This window comes from Dasypus novemcinctus, chromosome 7 (assembly GCF_030445035.2).
Source record: "Dasypus novemcinctus isolate mDasNov1 chromosome 7, mDasNov1.1.hap2, whole genome shotgun sequence".
Taxonomy (NCBI): Eukaryota; Metazoa; Chordata; class Mammalia; order Cingulata; family Dasypodidae; genus Dasypus; species Dasypus novemcinctus.
In genome coordinates this window covers 89,957,943-89,979,660 of record NC_080679.1, presented here as the reverse complement: position 1 = coordinate 89,979,660, position 21,718 = coordinate 89,957,943, and the positions used below count along the sequence as shown (strand labels likewise).

The 21,718-nt window shown below is 33.5% G+C and overlaps 1 protein-coding gene across 20 annotated transcripts in view; it reads right to left on the bottom strand.

Moving 5' to 3' along the window:
- The window catches only part of BAZ2B (bromodomain adjacent to zinc finger domain 2B), a 472,255-nt gene that overhangs the window by 102,095 nt on the left and 348,442 nt on the right, over nucleotides 1-21,718 (bottom strand). For 11 of the 20 annotated variants that reach the window (XM_058300804.1, XM_058300811.1, XM_058300818.2 and 8 more), the window contains 5 exons: nucleotides 14,680-14,868; nucleotides 10,049-10,216; nucleotides 9,321-9,514; nucleotides 5,063-5,260; nucleotides 4,365-4,760 (listed from right to left, as the gene is read on the bottom strand). In XM_058300804.1, coding sequence (XP_058156787.1) covers nucleotides 4,365-4,760; nucleotides 5,063-5,260; nucleotides 9,321-9,514; nucleotides 10,049-10,216; nucleotides 14,680-14,868 — 1,145 coding nt within the window. The remainder of the gene's footprint in view (nucleotides 1-4,364; nucleotides 4,761-5,062; nucleotides 5,261-9,320; nucleotides 9,515-10,048; nucleotides 10,217-14,679; nucleotides 14,869-21,718) is intronic. The other 9 variants (XM_058300822.1, XM_058300817.1, XM_058300823.1 and 6 more) reach the window with 2 other exon arrangements.

Genomic DNA, 21,718 nt, shown 5'->3' with positions numbered 1-21,718 from the left:
TATACAAATTTAAATCACGATATAAAAGTGCTATAAAGGGAATGGCATCAATGACTAGTTTGTTGCTAAAACTTGGCTAGACCAAATATGTTTAAAATTCAATTCATCTTTCCCCCTCAAAATATATATGCTTCCTTACTGTCCCTTTCTCTTTACTGTTGCTCCCATTCCCCCAATAATTTGAGCCTGAAACTCTAAAAGCGTATTTACCTTATTTTTCCAAATCAGCTATATTCCCCATGTTTTTCAGTTTTTCACTGAAATATTGCTCAAATTTAAGCAATATAATTTCTTTCTACGCAACTCCCAATATATGCTATATATCAATGCTATTTTTATCTTAGTATACCTTATTATATTAACTCCTTGGTTAAAATTCTTTAGTGACCCCTATCATTGCTAACTTTATAAAGCCTAACAATTTGCTTTTTGATATTCAAGTTACTTTACAATTAGGGACAAAAATACCTTTTCAGTCGAACTGGACTATCTACCATGCCCTGTGCATGTCATACTTTCACTACCTCCTCATTTTGCAGTGGTAGTTTTCTCTTCATGAAATGTCCTCTTCTTAAAAATTTCAAGTTGATGAAATTTCATTCTTCAAGACCTAATCCAAGAAGCATTCCATACTTGTCCTAGTCAGAAGCAGTCTTTGTCTCTATTTTTTAAGCTCCAGATTTTATCTCCTTATATTCTACCTTATATTACCTATAGCATAAATTGACATCTTTGATAAGTACTTTAGGGTAAGAACAATGTTTTTTATTCACACTAATGGTCTTCTCCAAACTTAGCTTAGAGCCTTGAATTTGGTACTTCAAAAACAACTGTAAGATTACTAGATGAATAATTTCTAGAGTAAGAGGAACCATGAACCATGTATTTTAAAATATTATATTGTTGAGAATGATGGCTCAATATTCTGTGTGAACTACTTTACTGTACCTTTAATAATTAACTTGGAAAGAGTATAATAAACAATTTAGAAAAGCATCAATTTTCTAGAAAAAAAGTTATTTAGCTACTAGAATCTCCTTGAAAACAATAAAGCATATGAATTTCATTCAATTAGTATAACTGAAATAATATATAAAAATAAACCACAGTAGAATTCTTTAAACATTTCAAGTTAATAGAAGTGGCACTGAGTTTTCTAAGATAAAATTCTGCAACAAAAATTATTTTCTTGAAATTAAAATCAGCATTACTGATTTTAATGCTACCTGCTCTGTATATGTCTGCCTCTCCCACAGCATTAAAGCTGTCAGTCTCAGACCTGAGCTCCTGACACTCAAGCCACCAAAGATTGTGGTATGGGATTTCACAGTATAAATGCAGATGGAATGCCATATAATATGACATATTAAACATCTGTATCCTATTTAACATCTTTACTGTATTGGTATATTATATTAAGTTATTAAGATAATCCTTTGCAAAGGAAGTCTGCCACATAATGTATGTACCTAAGCCAATGCATCACAAAGATAGTGCTTAATTAGTATTTACACAGTAAATAAAATATGAAAATTATATTATTTCATTTACTTTTTAAAAAGAATTTTATAAAAAAATTCTTATATAAAATACTTTAATAAATATAAGATTTAAATTTTCAGCAGAAAAACTTAAGTGAACATTCATTTCTTAGAATATAACTATGCCACATAAGCATTTGTATTTTATTTTTACAGGTTATAAAATTTTCTTCTATGTACATGAGACCAAAAGGGCCATGATAACAAAAATTTTCTCTCTAGTTTCATATTTTAATTTTAAATAATTGCATTACCTCCCATACATTGAAACCTAAAGGTTTTCAAGAATAACCAAGATTCCTACATTTGTCCTTTTTGATATTAGGTCTGGTACATAAATAGGGAAGGGAGAGAGAAAACTGAGAACTGTGTAGTGGCAAAACTTCTTGTTGCTTTAAGATATACACTTAAGAGTACAGGAGCAGAAAAAGATAGGTTTGAAACTCTATCCTACCACCAAGCTCTTGCTTCTGCCTACCTGAGTTGCAGCAGACCATAAAAACTCCTCTAGACAAAACTTGGCAAAAGGAAATGTACATAAATACCTACCAAATTCACTGCTGGTCTATATAACCAATTAAGTGAATATTGATTGAATTGAATGTCTACAATTTAAGGGAAGTGAAGGATCCAATGATTAAATAACACCCAAGGAAATCATAGACTAGTGAGGGAGGCAGACGTACAGAGCAGGTAGCATAAACAAATGAGACTGCCATAAGAAATAAAAACACTGTATGTCAGACTGTCACATAAAAAAAATTGTTATGGACTCAAAAGCAGGTACTGATTTAAAAAATTGATATACTCCTTTAGAGTTGAGTCCAAGGAGAATATTCACATAAAATATTTCCTATTAACCACCATTACCATTTCAGAGAATCTGTATTATAATTTCTAAATATCTCCAATTAGCAAGGATACCAAATTTTCTCATCTTAATCAGGGTTTCTGAAATCAGAATGAATTTGGTTAAAATCCCTTCTGTGCTGTTGGCATGTGGTTTAAACTCTCCGAGCCTTAGTTTCTTTACCTCACAAAGTTTTTTAAGTATTAAATAGGTAAGGCAAAAAGCCTAGATTGACTACATGCATTAACCAAATGTCAATAAATGACTTTCTAATAGGTGGTCATATAAATTCTTTAAGAAGAACCTTTAAGAAACCCTTTGAAAAAATTAAGGACCCTTTTGTAACACATATAACTCTTGATGTGGCTCTATAAATTCATTTTTCTTAAAGTGGGGCATACATTAAGAAAAATTAAGATAATTAACAGGATTCTAATTTGCTTCCTTTATTTGTGAAGAGTCAGTAATGTGGTGCTGATAATAATGTCTCCTTACATTGAGCAGTGCATTACGAGTTTTCATATGTGTACTATCAATGCCACAATTCATTATTTCATTCAGATTAGTGGTTCCCAAGTCTGACTGTACATTTAAATCACCTGGGAAACTTTAAAAATATTCAATACTATAGTCCACCACAAGAGATCTTGATTTAATTGTTGTGAGATGGTTTTTTTGTTTGTTTTTTTAGGTTTCCCAGGTGAGTCTAATGTATAGTCAGTCTTGAGAACCATTCATTTAGATTCTCTAAAAAAGGCTGATTTGTTCAAGTCACTTTTCTTTGACCCTGTTCTTAATGAGATGGTTTTTTGTTTGTTTTTTTAGGTTTCCCAGGTGAGTCTAATGTATAGTCAGTCTTGAGAACCATTTATTTAGATTCTCTAAAAAAGGCTGATTTGTTCAAGTCACTTTTCTTTGACCCTGTTCTTAAATTCTTCATAATAAAATAAGAGTCACTAGACAAGGAAAAGGACAATAAACAAACACACTGTGACTTTTTTAAGAAAGAAAGGCTGCATATCTCAGTGGTTAAGTGCAAAGTCTCTAGAATCACATTGCCTGGGCATGAATTCTAGTTTCATCACTAACTAGCAATGTGATCTTGAGAGAGTTATTCAAGATCTCCGATTCTCATTTTCCTCAGCTGTAAATAGGGATAAGAATATTAGTAGCACTGACAGATGTTAGTATCCAATGAGTAAATGCATGCTCAGCACTTACAAAAATGGCTGGCAAACAGTATGTGTTCTCTCAGTGTAAACTAACAATGAGGATGTCTAATGACAATATTTATAACCAAGAGATAGAATGTTATATTCAAACATAATATTTTTCCACTCTAGCTGGTTCTAGAATAAAAGGCAATGGTCATTTAATTATAATACTTCTATGGGCCATATGAATGAAGACTATGTAGTAATATAAAATAAACAGTATGAAAAACAAAGATAAAAATGTCTCTGAGGAGTGGTTTCAGATGTGTAAGTAAGTTATTCAAATTATTTTCTATTTCATATAACTCATTAAGAAGGGCAAGGCAAAATAATTCTTTATAAAGGAATTTTTACATTTAAAATTTATAAATTATAGGAATACAGAAGTAAATTACTCAAGAGTTCATTTCTTTAAAAAAGAACAGAATGATATTAGGAAGAAAAGGGCATTCATTTTAAATAAAAGTAACAGTAAAGTTTGTTTTATTCAAGCATATTTATCCCTGACTGCTAAATCGTTAGACTTGGGAAAAAATGACATGATTTGTTGCCACAGATGTATTATTAAACATGTATATTAAATATACAAATATATACACACACATATAAAATCAGAAAAATTTAATTTTCAGATGTGGCGCTTCTATTTCTGATGACGAAGAAAGTATAAAAATAAGGGTAGAATTTAATTTAGGACTATATAAAAATTGTAGCTTTTTTTAAATAATAAAATTTTTCTATAAATAATTTTAAGCTTACCCGTTTGGATCGCAATTCACTGGTCAAAGGACTAGATTCTTCAGAGGTATTTTTATTCCCTGCTTTAAGTACATCAGGAGAAGGAATTATGAGTTTCATATAAGTTTCCTTTTTGGCTTGATTTACCAAAGATAAAGGTTTCACATTGGATACCAATCCCGTAGACTGTATTACACTGGTGTGTTTGTTCACAGTTTCCTCCTTTGCCTGAGAGCTTTGGAAAATAAATGGAAGCTGCTGTGACAAAACCTGAGGCTGCTTCTGCTGGGATTGGAATGATGAGTGAGTCTGGGTTTCAGACATAAGAGGTAATGGCTGGTGTATTCTTTTTTCCTTGGCTTTTTCAGTTGTTTTCTGTCCATCTGTTTTTGGGTCTGAAATACCATGTAATAGCACCTGCAAATAAAAATCAAGTGGCAACTTCTTAATATCTATAAAACAAAGAACAGCAAATGGTAAAACTTGGAGAAAAAGGGTACTTTAAAAAGTGTTCCTAATGATATGATAGATAACACTCAATAAGTATACATGAAAGGCCCCATTAAACATTTTTCTCCATCTTCCACATTTCTAGTGCAAAAATAAGAAGTAAAGATAATGATTAATTTTAAAATATCTGTAACTTTAGGAGTCAGGATAAAACAGTTAATTCTTACATATGAATAATGTTTGGATACTATCAATGAAACTATTTATACCTGGTTGTTGCTTTTATGTTGTGCTTCACTCTCTGAATCAGAATCATCATCTTCACTTTCTTCAATACTTTGATCTTCTTCATCTTCTTCTAGATCATCAGAATCACTACTACTAATGCCTTCACTTGAGGTGTCTGATGATGTGCCTGAATCACTATCACTGTTGCTAGAACTTTCCATAGCTTTCTTCCTTGGTTTCTGGATAAAGATGAGATTTTTACCAAGACTTAGGAAGAAATGAAGATTCAGTAAGAGCTGTGCTATTTTTTTCAAGTGATACTTTAAATCTCAAAATGACATTTTAGGAAAAAGTCAAAAGTTCCCTAAAGTTCCATTTAAAGACAAAGGAAAAAGCTGTAAGGTAGTTTATCAACAAATTGGTCAAATTAACTTATCTGATAGGAATTCCCCAACAAGAAATATAAGTTAAAAAAAAAAAAAAGAAAATCCAAAGTTGGTAGTCACATAAAAAAGGGAAGTTTTGTGTTTAAAGAACTGAAAATAGTTGTGGATAAAAAGAAGAAAAATCATGAGATGTATTATAACTAAGTGAATAAAAATGAAAAAGTTAAAACTCTGCAATAGGAAAACTGAAAAAGAAGAAATGTTGAAACTATAGTGCAACAGTTAAGCACAATTCAAAGTTATTTAGAATTTCAACAGCATGTGCTGATAGATAAAACAAAGAACACAATATAGAAAAAGCAACAATGAATCATAAAAGTGATTTCTCCATTATCGTCTTAACAGAAATACAGGCTTTCATGACTACTGAGAATGAAAGACAATAATACTTGTCTCTAACAGGAAGCCAAATGTAAGCCTGAGTTACTAAAGATTGTAAATCTGCACTCTTGCCTTTGTTACCTTCTGATGTTTGATTTAAATTAATGCATATGAGTGAGGAGAGAGATCCTCACTCCTGCTGTTATACTCTGCTTGAAATGACTCTCTATATTTTTTAAAAGATTTATTTATTTATTTATTTATTTCCCCTCCCAGCCCCCGCCCCCGCCCCAGTTGTCTGTTCTCTGTGTCTATTTGCTGTGTGTTCTTTCTTTTGTTCGCTTCTGTTGTTGTCTGTGTTTCCTTTTGTTACATCATCTTGTTGTGTCAGCTCTCCCTGTGTGTGCGGCACCATTCTTGGGCAGGCTGCACTTTCTTTTGGGCTGGGTGGCTCTCCTTACGGGGCATACTCCTTGCGCATGGGGCTCCCCTGCGTGGAAGGGCACTCCTTGTGCACATCAGCACTGTGCATGGGCCAGCTCCACAAGGTCAAGGAGGCCCGGGGTTTGAACCGTGGACCTCCCATGTGGTAGGCGGATGCCCTAACCACTGGGCCATGTCTGCTTCCCAATGACTCTATATTAACTGTTCCAGTGTTAGCTACTGTATTGCTTCCTCCACAGACATACCCAAAGATACTCTTCAATAAGCAGAACAATAGCTACCATCTCCTTCCCTTACTGCAAAGTGGAGAAAGATAAACTAAAGTGGAATAGTGTGGGAATCACAGGATGAGGTAGAGATTAAAGGGGAAAAAACATTAATATAGTAGTATAAGACTATCATTTCTTTAGCAGAAGCAGCAGCTGCTTCTTTGCAACCAAAATCTGTTGTGAACTTATAAGCCTGTGTAGTGAGGCTATGAAAATCATAAGGAATCTAAACTGAAGTTAAAACTTTAGGTTTTAGTAAGGGCTAAGAAAGGAAAGGAGTGAGGGGACAATAATGATTTAACAGAGAAAAATGAAATATTTCAATGCCTAGTAATCCGTGTGTAGTTGTTTTATATAAAGGTGGTGTGACTACTAAAGGTGGGGACTACACTCCTCAGAAGAGGCTCTAGAGGTACTAGTTCTAAAGCTTCAGAGTGTGTAGGATTCACTTGCTGAATTTCACCGAGATCAGCAGATTTCTGGGTCCCACTTCCAAACAGGGCACACAGATCTGCATTAATAAGCACTTACTGTAACTCTGAGGTAGATGGTGTGCAGGGCACATTTTGAAAGTGTGCTGAGTCTGTACTTTTATAAGATAACAACTCTAATCCCCATTTTTAAAAATTAGAAGTGAACAGACATTAAGTAAGGATATTAGAGAAAAAGGGGAAAAGATGGGTTTGGATAAAATTATCAGAAATATCACCAATTTTATCTCCTGAGTCCCTATTAGTGTGTGTGTGCATGCATGTGTGTATAGTTCTTTTGTATTCACACTTAATTAGGGAGCATGTCTCTTCTTACTCATTTAAACAATTTATTATTATGATTAGATTGATCAAAAATGATCAAAGAGCTTATTAATTTCTCTCCATCCAGTTTGGGAAAATTTATCAGAACCTTCTGCTCAAATATTCATTTACTATATACTTGTTTCTTTCAATAACCAAAAATAGTAATTTTCAAGGTTACTATATACCAGGCATAGTTTGCTCAAGGCTCTGGAGATATAAGAATGTGACAAACAAAAATCAACTCTGCCAAAGTGGAAACAGGGAGAAGAGAGTCAACAAACAATATAAATACATGTTTTTAGTACTTAATGTCATGGATAAAACCAGATAATTGGATAGACAGTGTGTGGTAGGCAGGGGGAGGTGGTACTGATCTAGAAGTCATAAGGTAAGACCTTTACGAGCTGAGACCTAAATGGAGAACAAGAGCTAGTCATATAAGATGTAAGAGAATCAAGGCAGGTGGAATGGCAAAGGCAAAAGCCATGAGCTGGAAATGAGTATGACATCCTCAAAGAATGGAAAAGTCAGCTAGACCAGCTACAGCAAAGGGAACAAGGGAGAGAAGAGTAGGAGGGAGAACTGGCAGGGGTCAGATAATACAGGGTCTTGTAGGCCATAAGGATTTTATCCTAAGTGGGATAGGAAGGCACAGGAGGGGCATGGTAACACATGATATTTGAAAACCAAAAAAATAATTTATGGTTTTAAAAGGTTGTTTTGGCTGCTGTGGAAATAAGATCTTGCATAGCAGTAGGAATAGAATTCATTCAATCCTGAATTGTTTCTCCTTCTTTGAAAGAGGTTGTATGTTTGTGTATTTTGTAAGTAACCTGCCCACCAGGAGAGATATCAAAACTAGCTGAGAAACATTTTTTTTTCTAACTATATATGGAAAGTGCTAATGAACCAAGTTTTAAAAAGAAACCCCTTCTTCTTGTACTGTTTCTCCACGGCCCTCTATTGCCAAGGCCTAACAATGTGCCAAATGGCAAAGGAGAAAAGGGTGAATTTAGAGCTGAGAGGCAATAAATAACTTGCAGGTGGGGAGAGAAAGGAAATAAAATTGGCCATGAGGTAATAACTTTTAAATCTAAATGATGGGTACAGTGTATACAGATGTTTGCGATACTATCCTGTATACTTTTGTGTATTTAAAATTTTCCATAATAAAAAGTATTTTTGTTTTCTGTTTTTTGTTTCATTTTGTTAGGTTTTAACTATGGGCTCTGTAGTCAGATGGTCTGACTTTAAATCCTGGCTCAGGGAAGCAGACACGGCTCAACTGAAAGAGTGTCTGCCTAACATATGGAGGGTCCAGGGTTCAATCCCCAGGGCCTCCTGACCCATGTGGTAAGCTGGCCCATGTGCAGTGCTGCCATGCGCAAGGAGTGTCATGCTATGCGTCTGCGTAGGGGTGCCCCACACGCAAGGAGAGTCACCCCGTGTGAAAAAAGCACAGCCCACCCAGGAATGGTGCCACACACATGGAGAGCTGACGCAGCAAGATGATGCAATAAAAAAAGAGATGCAGTTTCATGTGCTGCCTGATAATGCAAACAGATGCAGAAGAACAAACAGCGAATGTATACAGAGAGCAGAAAATGGGGGGGAAGGGGAGAAATAAATAAAATAAAATCTTAAAAAAAAAAAAAAATCCTGGCTCGGCCACTTAATGGCTTGCTGTTTGGGGCTTTGTTCCCACATTTATAATAACAGTACCTACCTCATAAAGGATATTGGGAGGATTGAAATAGATGTTACATGCAAACAAATTAGAGTCAAGCTGGTATAGAATAAGTTCTCAATAAATATCAGCTATTATTACTATTTGTATTATTTACACTGGTGCTGACAGTTTTAATTTTTAAAAATACATAATATTAATATAACACCATAAAAATATACATCTACAAAACTAATTGTTGGTAATTCATAAGAAATTCATCCATAGATTCTGGTGATTGGATCTTACATTACATAGAGATCTGTTATATATTTGTTCTTCATAGATTAACTTACCTTATCTTTGATTTTGTCACCTCTAGCGTCCAAAGGTGGGTTTTTACTTGGTTCCTGATTACATTTTCGATTTCCTCCACCTGAGCTTATAGTTTTAGTTTGTCCAGTGGAACTTGTTGCAGTAGTGGATAGTACAGATGTGCTGATACAAGATACAGATGATGTACTGTTTCCATTTATTGATCCATTTACACCTTAAAAAACATATTTAGAAAGATAATTAATTGCAAATATTCCTCTTTGAAAGGAAACTCCCCCAAACACCATTCAAGTGAAATGAAAGATAATAACAAACCATATAAAAGAATATTAAAAATTTCAAATGATATTCTAACAATACTGATCAATTCCAGAAATATTAATGATCATTTAAAAGAAAAATAGAACACCAAGATATTAGTTTTAATGAAACTAATGCTTAATTGCAGAAGAATATATTATATTGAGTTGCATTTAATAGGGAATAGAAGGAAAAGCAAATAGAATTAGAAGGCCTGGGTTCAAATTCTGACTATGTCACATTTACATGTGTTTCCTTGAATAACTTATTTAACCTTGGCTGCAAAATGAGGATACTTCCAATCTCAAAGAGTTATTATAAAAATTAAGCAAGACAAAATGAAAATATCTAGCACAATGCCATGTAAATGTTATTAAACCTGAGTTTTAATGAAGATAGGCATTAGAATAGAAGATTTAAAGTATTTCACTTATGTTCATATGGATACCTTTTTCTGGACCATTTCGATTACTTTTTCCTGAAGTCCTGGGATGGAATGATGAAGAGTCATGATTCTGGGCTGGAGGAGCAAAGAGTGGTGGAATTCCCAGTAATGGTGGAAAGAGGGTTGCCCCTGTACGAGTATGAACATCTGTTGTTCGCCACCATTCTGCACCTCAAAACCAAACAAACAAAACAAAACATTTGCATTAATTTTCTAGTTAACACAACAATTAGTATCTAGATTTTATTACTAAAAATACTGTAATTTTGATCTTGGAAAGGAATTGCTGAATGACACAGTTCTGATCGTCCTTCTAATTGTAAAATAGCTGATTAGAACTTGTACACTCATCATTCCTCTAAATACAGGATCCAAGGATCTTTACTCAGCAGCTTTCTAGAGTTCAAGCTTATAAAGAACAAAGGTAGTCCATGGTTTTAAGAATAAAACTGAAAATTTACAATATGAAAGAACTCACTCTTTGATGACTTGTACCTTTTTTTTTTGCCAAATTAGTAAAGAAACAAAATATTTAAGACTTTACTAAACTATTTTAAAATCTAATACTACATTGAAAGCCTATGTCAAGAATTTCCTCAAATACAATTATCAGAATTATCTGGATCTGATCATTCATATGGCCTAAATAATAGTACAAAAACTACTGAAAAGAAATATACTTCAAATGCATTTCTGGAAGAAAACATTCTGTAGTCAAAAATCATTGAGAGCAAAATCAGTGAACCTCTGATTTTTATATATGAAAAGTGCTCAATGGTTTCAAAAAATGAGTAAGTCTGCATTAAAATATAAGTTCGTAGAGTTCCTCCTCTTTAAGAAAGCTTGAATTTTGTTTATACTTCCTCTCATAAATTATAGGTAATTACTATTTTATCAGTGTAAAAACGACTAAATGGTAGCAAATTATCAAATGCAATTTAGATATTTAGCAGTGGTTCTTAAAATATTTAAAATAGGAGACAAGCCAAATTTTGTAGAATGGATTTTTTTCCAGGAAGGGTGAACATTAAGAAGGGATTTGAAACTAATTCATAGAAGAGTTTTGTATTGCCCCATCTAAACTCTCAAAAACAATGCTCTTCAACTGGCTAATCTATTAGGGATTACCAAATCAGTCATTATTGTTCATTCAACCACAATATAAGAAATTAGAAAAAAAATTAATATAATATGGGAAAAACTTAATATTGTCAGTACATTGTATTATATGTTCCTTAAAGCTTTTCTAGGAATACCTTCTCTAAAAATAGGATTCTGCAAAGTGATGTGTACCTTCATTATCTAATGACAAAATCTGGTTTAAAAAAAATAGAAAGTAAAATATGTTCAAGATAGCTGCTATTTGAAAGGACTTTAAAAGCAGTAGAAGCAGAAAACTGGAAAAGGTATTCTTTTGCACTGCAGGAAAGCTTTGCTCATGAATGATACCAATGTATATATTCAGTACTGCCTGAATGGTGGGAACTGAACCAAGAATAACTTCACAAAACCATCAATCATTTATTCATTGTTTAAACGAAAGAAGTGCATTTAGACATGAAGAAAAGGATGCATTTTAGGCTTATATCAACAGTCAGAGACCTACTATTATTATAGGTGTGAAAACTAGGCTCCACACAGCTGACAAAAGTGACTGACGTTTCCCAAAGATATTTTTGTTATATAACACAGAGTCTGTAATTAAGGCATTAAAATTGAATGTGTAGAAATTGTAAACAAACAATAAATCAGTAAGGTAATCAAAATTATGACAAAATTAAAATATTTTAGATATAATCAAACACAAAAAAACATAAAAATGTACTGTAGAATGTCAGTATCAATAGGCAGACAGTAGCGATTAGAGAAAAAAAATATCTGTTGTAAATAAGCTGATAACAGAGTGGGGAAAAAAAAGTAATAAGAGCAATCAAATTAAAAGATGATGAAAATGGGAGAGCTTACTGAACACAAGTGTTACAAATATCTGATATTATTTCACATGAAGTAATATAATTTTTGTTTAGTGATGAGCGTTTCTGTCTTCAAATTTAGGAAATAAAAATAAAAATTTAGTTCCTAACAAACTAGCCTGTGGACAAACTAAAATAAATAAAATAAAGATTACATATATCAGTATATGATGAATTTCTAAGTGTATTGAAGGGTGGTAATAGTATGCTAGCAACATAAGTCATATTCAACTGAGTCTACTATTTGATAGGATATACTGATCTTAATTTAAATCCATAATATTTAGAAGAATTTAGAAATTTTTTTCACTTGTGTCACATACTTCACGTAAGTTAATGGTAATATAATACAAAAATATGATGTTCTAACATTGCAAACATTTTAAAAAATTATCATGAAATCCTGTTTCAATGTAAAATGGAAAAAAATTTTTACACTAATATATATTAAATAATTCTACATCTGCTGATTTCATTATTCAAAAAATGGAATACTTTGGAAGTGCATAATATTTGGAAATAAATTACCTATCCCTTATTTAAAATTCCTAAATAAGTCTTCCTTATATGTCCTGATTTATTTATTGGGTAATTTCAAAAGTCTGGCAATACTAATTATCCTTCTGAATAAAGCATATTATAATTTATATTTATCAGTTATTGCACTAAATCTACAATTTTAACAAAATGAGTCTTCTAAATTTAGGCATAATCTCTTTCCATTTTGCAAAAAAGTATGCTCCTATAGGCCGCTTTTATCACTAAAGACTACTTTGTAATTGTCTTTATCTGTCTTCTAAAAAATAAGTACATTGATTAATGGGTAAAGAGTTTCTATTTTGGGTGATGAAAAAGTTTTGGTAATGGATAGTTTTGACAGTAGTACAACATTTTAAATGTGATTCATGCCACTGAATTGTATACTTAAAAATCATTAAAATGGCAAATTTTATGATATATGTTACCACAATTACAAATGAATTAAAATAAAAACTATAAGCAACATACAGGTATGTACTAAGTGTCTTTTTCAGTGCCTGGCCTAGTGCACAGAAAAAAAGAGGTGCTCAAGGAACTTTGTGCAATAAACCCATAAGTGAATGAGTAAATAGTTTGTGTAGGCTGGGGAAGTTACTACATTTTTTTCCTACACAGTGGAAATATCAACATTATTGAAGTCAAGATGAGTTATTTTTCTTCTTGTTAACTATCATTCTAGTTCATAAGGTATTTGATTTTATTAACATAGTTATTACATTGTGGATTAGAAATCCTCAAAACCAAAATTATAATAACCTATTATAGACAATAGAAAATATTTAAGATACCTGTAACTATTACTATTATCCATTTTTATTTAGGAATACTACATTTCAGCAAATATCTGTTGAATGCTCATTTGCTAAGCAGCCATCCTAGATATTGATTGAAATTAATTGCTATTAATAATTTTTAAAAACAAATGTTAAGGCTAAGTTTAGGACTTTATTTTAACCGATTGTGTACTCTCATTAGCCCTTCCCACCACCCTATCTCACAGAGAATTGAATCAAAGTAATAACTTGACTCCTGAAATGGTACTTTTGAATATACATTTAACCATTTGTCTTTACGACATATAGTTGAAAGAAGACATTTATTTCCTTTTAAAGAAGCATTTGACAATTTATTAGCCATAAAAGTGGGCAAAGGAAAATAATGAGTCACCAATTTTAGACTAATTATGTAAGATACTGTATTCAACAATGAACATAGCTTATCTCCTTTAATCTTCACAAGAACTCTATGAGGCAGGTACCATTCTTATTCTCATTTGTCAAATAAGAAAACTGAGGCTGAGAGGTTAGATAACTTGTCCAAAGTCACACAGCTAACAAGTAGCAAAGCCAGATTTAAACTCAGGTATATTTGTCTTATGTTCTTAAGTTTAAACTATTTTACATACACCAAAGAATATGCATCCCTTACTAAAATTGATTAAAGTAAGATGAATCACTTGAAAACATAAATTATAGTTTAGATTTCTAAGATAAATTATACCATGTTTGTCCAAGTTAAACTTTGACTGGTATTTTACTAAACTCCTGAATACATGCAGAATTTTAAATACTGTCCTCCTACCATATAAGTGGTGTAAATCTATAATTGTTTTGATCAAATATAGGAAAATATAGAAATTTAAGAGTCAAGGTTATCTTTCTTACAAAACACAAAGAAGTGGGAACTTGACATAAAAGTGTACAAATAATCATTATAAGAACTGGATTTTGGTTTCTCACTGTAAGTTAAATAAATTTTTTAAAAATCAAAAAGCTAAGAAATCATGAAGCTGTACATTTACAATATTTATACTTTTCTGTATATATCTCAATTTAAAAATGTGAAAAACTTGGCTGAATTATTCCTTTTTGTGACAGATGCCTATTTCTCTAGTTAAATACCTAAACACCTAATTAATAACATTGCCATTTAGCATACATACTAAATGTATTTTTTATTTGCACATGATAAATAGGATTTATTTGTGCCAATTCTTGCACAAAAGTTTTAATATACCAGGTATTAGACTTTCTTTTTTGTTCAATTTAATAAAGAAATCACTGCTTGAATATTTTTAAGCTTTCTTCCTTTCCTTGAACACTGTTTGTAACAGTTGTTTACCTGGAAAAGATGCTAGTTGGGGATGTGCGGCTAAGGCTGTGGGTGTACCAAGTGTTCCCAAACCACCAAATTCTGAATGCCCTGAGCTGGCTGAATGTAGACCAAAGACTGGGTGGCTGACCATTGGGAAGGCACTCGACACTGTGGACAGGTTAAACGGTTGATCCCCAGCTGCTCTGAATAAATGTCCTGGGAGGGAAAAAAACACACTTAAAATTGTACTATAAAAACAAATACAAAAACAAAAACAAAAACAAAAACACAAATAACAAATGAGATTTATCTGATATCAGTGTTTATAGTTAAAATTTGTAAAAATTTATCTACCAAATTTTTATTTTGTTTTTTCTCTTTTGCATTTTGCTCTTCAAATCCTACAGAATAAGGTAGTTCTAGAAACATGAAAGTACTTTAAAAATAATTAAAAAGGTAATTACTTTGGGTTTGAGTTTTGGTCATTGATGTTTCACAGAAATAATTAAAACAGTTTGACACAAGGAAGTGAGGCCAATTAACTAACACACATACATATAATATACTATCAAATTTTTCATTCGTAATAAGGAAATGCAAACTTTCTATTAATCTAAGGATGAAAACCAATGAAAGAGAATCAGAATGTCACCAAGTCATTACCTAAATTATCATATGCTTCAGGCAAAGAGCTCCCTCCCAGGTCTGATATGAAAGAACCTCTTAGGTAAAGGTTGATACCAAAAAGTGATTATATTTTAGCCTAATAAAACAATATATAAGACAACAAGTGCTTAATGAATTAATATACTAAAATATTTGTAAATGGATTTTTACTTTGATAATAAAAACATATTTAATTTATATGAATGTGACTTTTATTTTTTTTTTTTAAGATTTATTTATTTATTTAATTTCCCCCCCTCCCCTGGTTGTCTGTTCTTGGTGTCTGTTTGCTGCGTCTTGTTTCTTTGTCCGCTTCTGTTGTCGTCAGCGGCACGGGAAGTGTGGGCGGCGCCATTCCTGGGCAGGCTGCACTTTCTTTTCACGCTGGGCGGCTTTCCTCACGGGCGCACTCCTTGCGCGTGGGGCTCCCCCACGCAGGGGACACCCTTGCGTGGCACGGCACTCCTTGTGCGCATCAGCACTGCGCATGGCCAGTTCCACACGGGTCAAGGAGGCCCGGGGTTTGAACCGCGGACCTCCCATATGGTAGACGGACGCCCTAACCACTGGGCCAAAGTCCGTTTCCCTGAATGTGACTTTTAAATTCAACTTTTAGCCTAAAGAGAATCTAGTACTAAGTGTGTCACAGTTCCAGGTTGGAATGCTGTATCAGTAAAAACACAACTTATTTTTCAAACTTTGCAGGGGTATGGTGGACATTTTTTTAATACTTGGAAATCTTTTACTTTCAGGAAATAATTAAAGTTCCCTGACTTGTTACTAAGAAAACAGAATAATAAACCCCACATTCTAGAGGCAGACTTTTAGCCATGGTACTATTAGCAAAGAGGTTATAAAAGTGAAATAAAATATCTCAAAAAGTTACAGTGTGGAAGATATTGTGCTCTATGTTAAAATCAGAACAAGGCTTCCTTATTATCGCCTGTTTACATCAGCTTTGATTGTGAATTGCAATTTAATTTTAACACAATTAATATATTTGAAGTAAAATTTAATAATACATTTCATAATTTTTGCTATATTTTGCCTTTATAGCACACATTTATAACTTGGTGATGTAAAAAAAAGAATATCTTATTAAAAGGCTCTGTAACACTACATATAATTTTAGTATTGTTTTGACAAAATTTAAAATGGCCTGTATCCATTACATAAAATCATGCAGAGCAATTCCAGTGTCCTATATCCATCTCTTCTATTCTTCCCTCCTCCTCCCATAGGAACTATGGTAACCACTGAGTTTCAATTTTTTAAGAATAAGGTTCATAGTTACATATAATAATATTGAGGGATTGACATATTGGTCTGTTTTCTTTTATTAGGCACTGCTATGTTCTTGAGAGATTCTTGTGCTTCTAATTGAGAACATAGCAGGACTCCCTATGATGGGAGTTTAATATTTTCTTGTTTATTGTGTGGGTCTCCACCCAGTGAGATAACACACTATGACAAGATAAATACTTTCATATTCCACAGAAGCGTGCCACAGTTACACCGCATATCCCTTCACCCCAACACCCTGCACCAATAACCCTCCCCTGCCATATCTGCCAGAAGAACATTCCCACCATTATTGTGTTAATCACAGATGTACAAATCCCCAGAGTTCACCTGTTTCTTTCTCCAGCTCTTTCTCCAATTCCATGGATAATCCCATGGATAAACCCAACCCCCCTACCCTATTCCCCCTCCAATTCCAGCACCATTAAACCTAATCACATTACCGCACCACTATCACCCCATCCAGTGCCCAACCATCCTCTTCCACCTTATCATGATTTTTCCCGTATTGAGCATCAGCTCACTACCCTCTATTCCCTTTCTGTCTCCTGATAGCCTGTCTTCCAGACTCTAAATTCATGAGTCTGCTCAGTTTGCTTGTGTCAAATAATGAGGTCATGTAATATTTGACCTTCAATGACTGGCTTACTTCACTCAACAGAGTCTTCAAAAGTCATCCATGTTGTCCTGTGAGTTAATACTACATTCCTTCTTACAGCTGAGTAGTATTCCATTGTATGTATATACCATAATTTGCTTATCCATTCATCTGTTGATAGACACTTGGGATGCTTCTAACTTTTGGCAATAGTGAATAATGCCTCTATGAACATTGGTGTGCATGTATCTGTCTGTGAACCTGCTTTCAATTCTTCTGGGTATATACCCAAAAGTGGGATTGCTAGATCATATGGCTCCTCTTTTTTAATAAGCATTTTTGTTAGATTTAATGAAAGTATTTAGAGTTCATAAATAAAAATGCTAAACAATAGTTTATATATACTTCTATAGTCAAATGATGCTGTACTTCCTTTTCATAATGAAATAGAAAAGATAACTGTTAAGGGAATCTAATACTAAAATCTTGTTTTACTTACTTTCCCACAAATAAACATCTCCATTCTTCCATAATGAAAAGAAATGATCAAATCAGCTTTGAAAAATCTATTGGATTTATGTTTAAGAATACTTAATTGACTTGAACATTTACTGCTAAAATCCCAAATTAAAATGATCAAGTTCTAATCATAAGAGTTAGGTAAAATACTTTTTCAAAAATATTTGGGGGAAGCGGACTTGGCCCAGTGGTTAGGGTGTCCATCTACCACATGGGAGGTCCGCAGTTCAAACCCCGGGCCTCCTTGACTCGTGTGGAGCTGGCCCATGCTCAGTGCCATGCAGGGGTGTCCCCGCATAGGGGAGCCCCACGCACAAGGAATGCACCCCGTAAGGACAGCCGCCCAGTGTGAAAGAAAGTGCAGCCAGTCCAAGAATGGTGCCACACACACGGAGAGGTGACACAACAAGATGACACCACAAAAAGAAACACAGATTTCCGTGCCGCTGACAACAACAGAAGCAGACAAAGAAAAAGATGCAGCAAATAGACACAGAGAACAGACAACTGGCAGGGGAAGGGGAGAGAATAAATAAATAAATCTTAAAAAAATATTTGGGATCTTGTGATCAAACTCTTCATTAAATAAACCCACTGAAAAAGCTAAACAATTGGAAAATTTGAGATCTTTATTTAGGATTTACAGATACCTACAATATGGAAAACTCAGCTAAAAAGGAAAATAATGTTAAAATAGTTCAAACTATATTAGTACTCAAACAGAAATGAAACTTTTTAAGTGTCAAGCCTATCTCACTTCTCTGGACTATGCTCTACTGACTGTCAACCTAAGCCCTGGTTGTCTTCTTAATAAGAAACTCTGATCAAATCACAATTTTTGACTTTCACATTTGTTCTTTATACATTGCCTAAGATTGTAGGCCAGCTCATCACCCTTTTTAGATTCCTTACACTATGGCTAATAATGCAAATCCCCAAGTAAAATCTGCTTTGTATTTGGTATTACCAAAATAAAGCATAGCACAACCCAGCATAATTAGTCACCTAATTTTCAAGACTTAGTTTTACAATTCATCCCTCCTTTCCTTTCTTCCTTCAACAACTGTTATTTGAACATTCATTTTTTTGCCAGGCACTAAATGGATACATACTGGTAAAACAGAAATACAAAATATAAACAAAAAATACACATGGTCCCTGCGTCTTAAGCATAGAAGAGACAAACAAGTAAAACACCACCAACAGTATAATTATAAACTGTAAAGAGTGTGAGGGAGGAAATTATTAGGTTCAGTAATGGATAATAATGGAGCAATTACCTAGACACTATGATCAGAGGAGACTTCTTTAATTAATGCCTCTCAGGACATTTAACCTAAAAAACGGCATAAGAATGAACAACCCCTATGAAGATATTCCAAACAGAGGGAGAGCATGTTTGAGATCCTGAGCTGGGAAAGAATTTTTTATATTTAAAGAAGTGAAATGTTAGTGAGGCTGAAACATAGTGGGCAAGAATGAGAACATTACCAGATAAATCTGATGAAATAGGCAGAAATCAGATCATGGATAGTGTGTGTTGCCAAATGGAAAAGTGAGGCTGAAATAGACAAAACTCCCAACTCAAAATGGCTAAGTGAAAAGAATTTATTGACTCACATGTAGGATCAATTTGGATGAAGAAGCTTGGTTTAAGGTTCACCAGGACTTAATTTCTCCTTCCTCTGAGCTCTGCTACCTCTTTATTGGCTTCATCCTCAGATCAGCCCTTCCTGGTTTCTGGGGAACAGTATGCTTCTTCCCCAACTCCAATAAAAAAACCTGGAATAAATCTCACTGGTTTTGACTAGTTGACTTGTGTAACGTGCCCATTTCTTAACCAATCACTACTGTCTGAAAAATCTGAGGCTTAGGTGGGGGCAAAGCTGGGTCGCATGCCATCAATGGCACCTTAGGTGAAAATTTTTAAAAAGGCAAGTGATTTCTTTTTTTTGGGGACAACTTCTAGTAATGATAGAGTGAAGTGGTTGCACAAATCCTCCTCAGAGGATTTTAAAAAGTGAAGACACCAGAAAGTATCCAAACGCAGAGAAAAGCCAGAGGAGTGTTTAATCTGAAAAAAAAAAAAGGTATCTAGAGTAAATAAGAAGGATAACTTTGTGGTGGCTTGATAATACTACCTAACCCACACAGTGGCAACTGCAGAAAACAGTGGAATAAAAAAACAAGACTATCAACTAAAGGTGTCAGAGGTGAGATTTCAGGGCTAGAAATACACCTGGAAATTTAAAGGGGGAAATCCTGGCAATTTGCAAACCATAGGAGTAAAACCCAAATGCAGAGTTAATACTGTCTAAATGTCTAGCTGACAACTACACTGTATATGATGCAGACTCCAGGGATGCCATAAAATACCTGGCAGAATATGTAGAGAAATCTACTTTCAAAAGACAGAACTACACCCAAAAATCTGTTAAGTTCAATTCTTAACTTAAGTGAGTGAATTCCCTCATTGTGATCATCTCTGGCAACAGAAAGTCTAAAGTACCAGAGTACAGACCCCAAAGCTGGCAGAACAGCTGGAAATTAGTGAGTAAACCTAGAAGCAAGGGTCTCACAGAAAAAGTGAGACCCATCTCTGCTGAAATACTTGGCTGACCAACAATTTTTATAGGCACAGGGGGCCATTCTGAAAAAGCAGCTGTGGGAAGCCAAAAGAACACAGTAATGATATCATCAGTATATTCTTTTACCACAGCAAAGCTAAAAAGTACATTAATAAAAATTTTAATGTTAAATTACTGACTTCTAAACAAAATGTAGGTCAAAGAAAAATTCACAAAGGAAAACAGATATATTTTGAATGGAATAATGATGATAGTACAGCATATCAAAATGTATGAGAAGTAGGAATAGCAGTAATTAAAGGGAAACGATTGCATTAATTACATATATAAGAAAGGAGAAAGATCTCAAACATATAAGCTTTAAGAAACTAGAAAAAAGTTCAAATCACACTTACAGTAAAAAAGAAGAAATAATAAAGATAAGGGCAGAAATCAGTGAAATAGATAAATAAAATGGACAAACTTCTGGCCAGTAAGAACACAGGGAAAAGACACAAATTAGGATTATCCACAATGAAAGAAAAGAGATCGCTATAGGTCCTACAATATTAAAAAGATAAGGTAATATTTGCTACAACTTTTTGCTCATAAATTCAGTAGCTTAGATGATATGGGTAAATTCCTTGAAAGACTCTAATTACTCTAGCTCTCTGAAGAAGAAAAAGATAACCTGAATTGTTCTATATCTATTTTAAAAGTTGAATTCTTAATTTAAAGTCTTCCAACAAAACAAAACAGCAGCCAAAAAACAAAACCAAAACCAAAAACAAACCATCAGCAGTAAAAAACAACACTCCAAGCCCAGATTATTTAATGAGTGAATTCTACCAAACATTTAGGGAAGAAAGAACACCAATTTTATACAAACTTCCAGAAAATAAGAGGAGGTATGTGCATGTGTGGTGAAATTTCCAACTCATTTTCAGACAGATATAAAAAGAAAACTACAGACCAATACCCTCATGAACACAGATGCAAAAACCCTTAAAATTTCAGCAAATCAAATCCTGCAATAATTTAAAAGGATATTACTTCATGAGCAAGTGGGATTAATCCTGAAATGCAAGCTTAGTTTAACATTAAAATAATTAATTGATGTAATTATTAGCAAAGTAGAAATGAAAACTATATTTTAAAAAAACTAATAACGAAAAACCACATGACCATTTCATTAGATGTAGAAAAAGCATGTAATAAAATTCAATACCAACTCATAATAAAAAACTCTTAGCAAAGTAGGAATATCCTCAATTTGGTAAAAGTCGTCTATGAAAATACAACTAGTAAGATCATACTTACTAGTGAAATAATGGATACTTTTCCCTTATGATCAGGAACAAGGCAAGGCTATCTGGTGTCATCATCTCTATTCAACATTATACTAAAGGTCCTA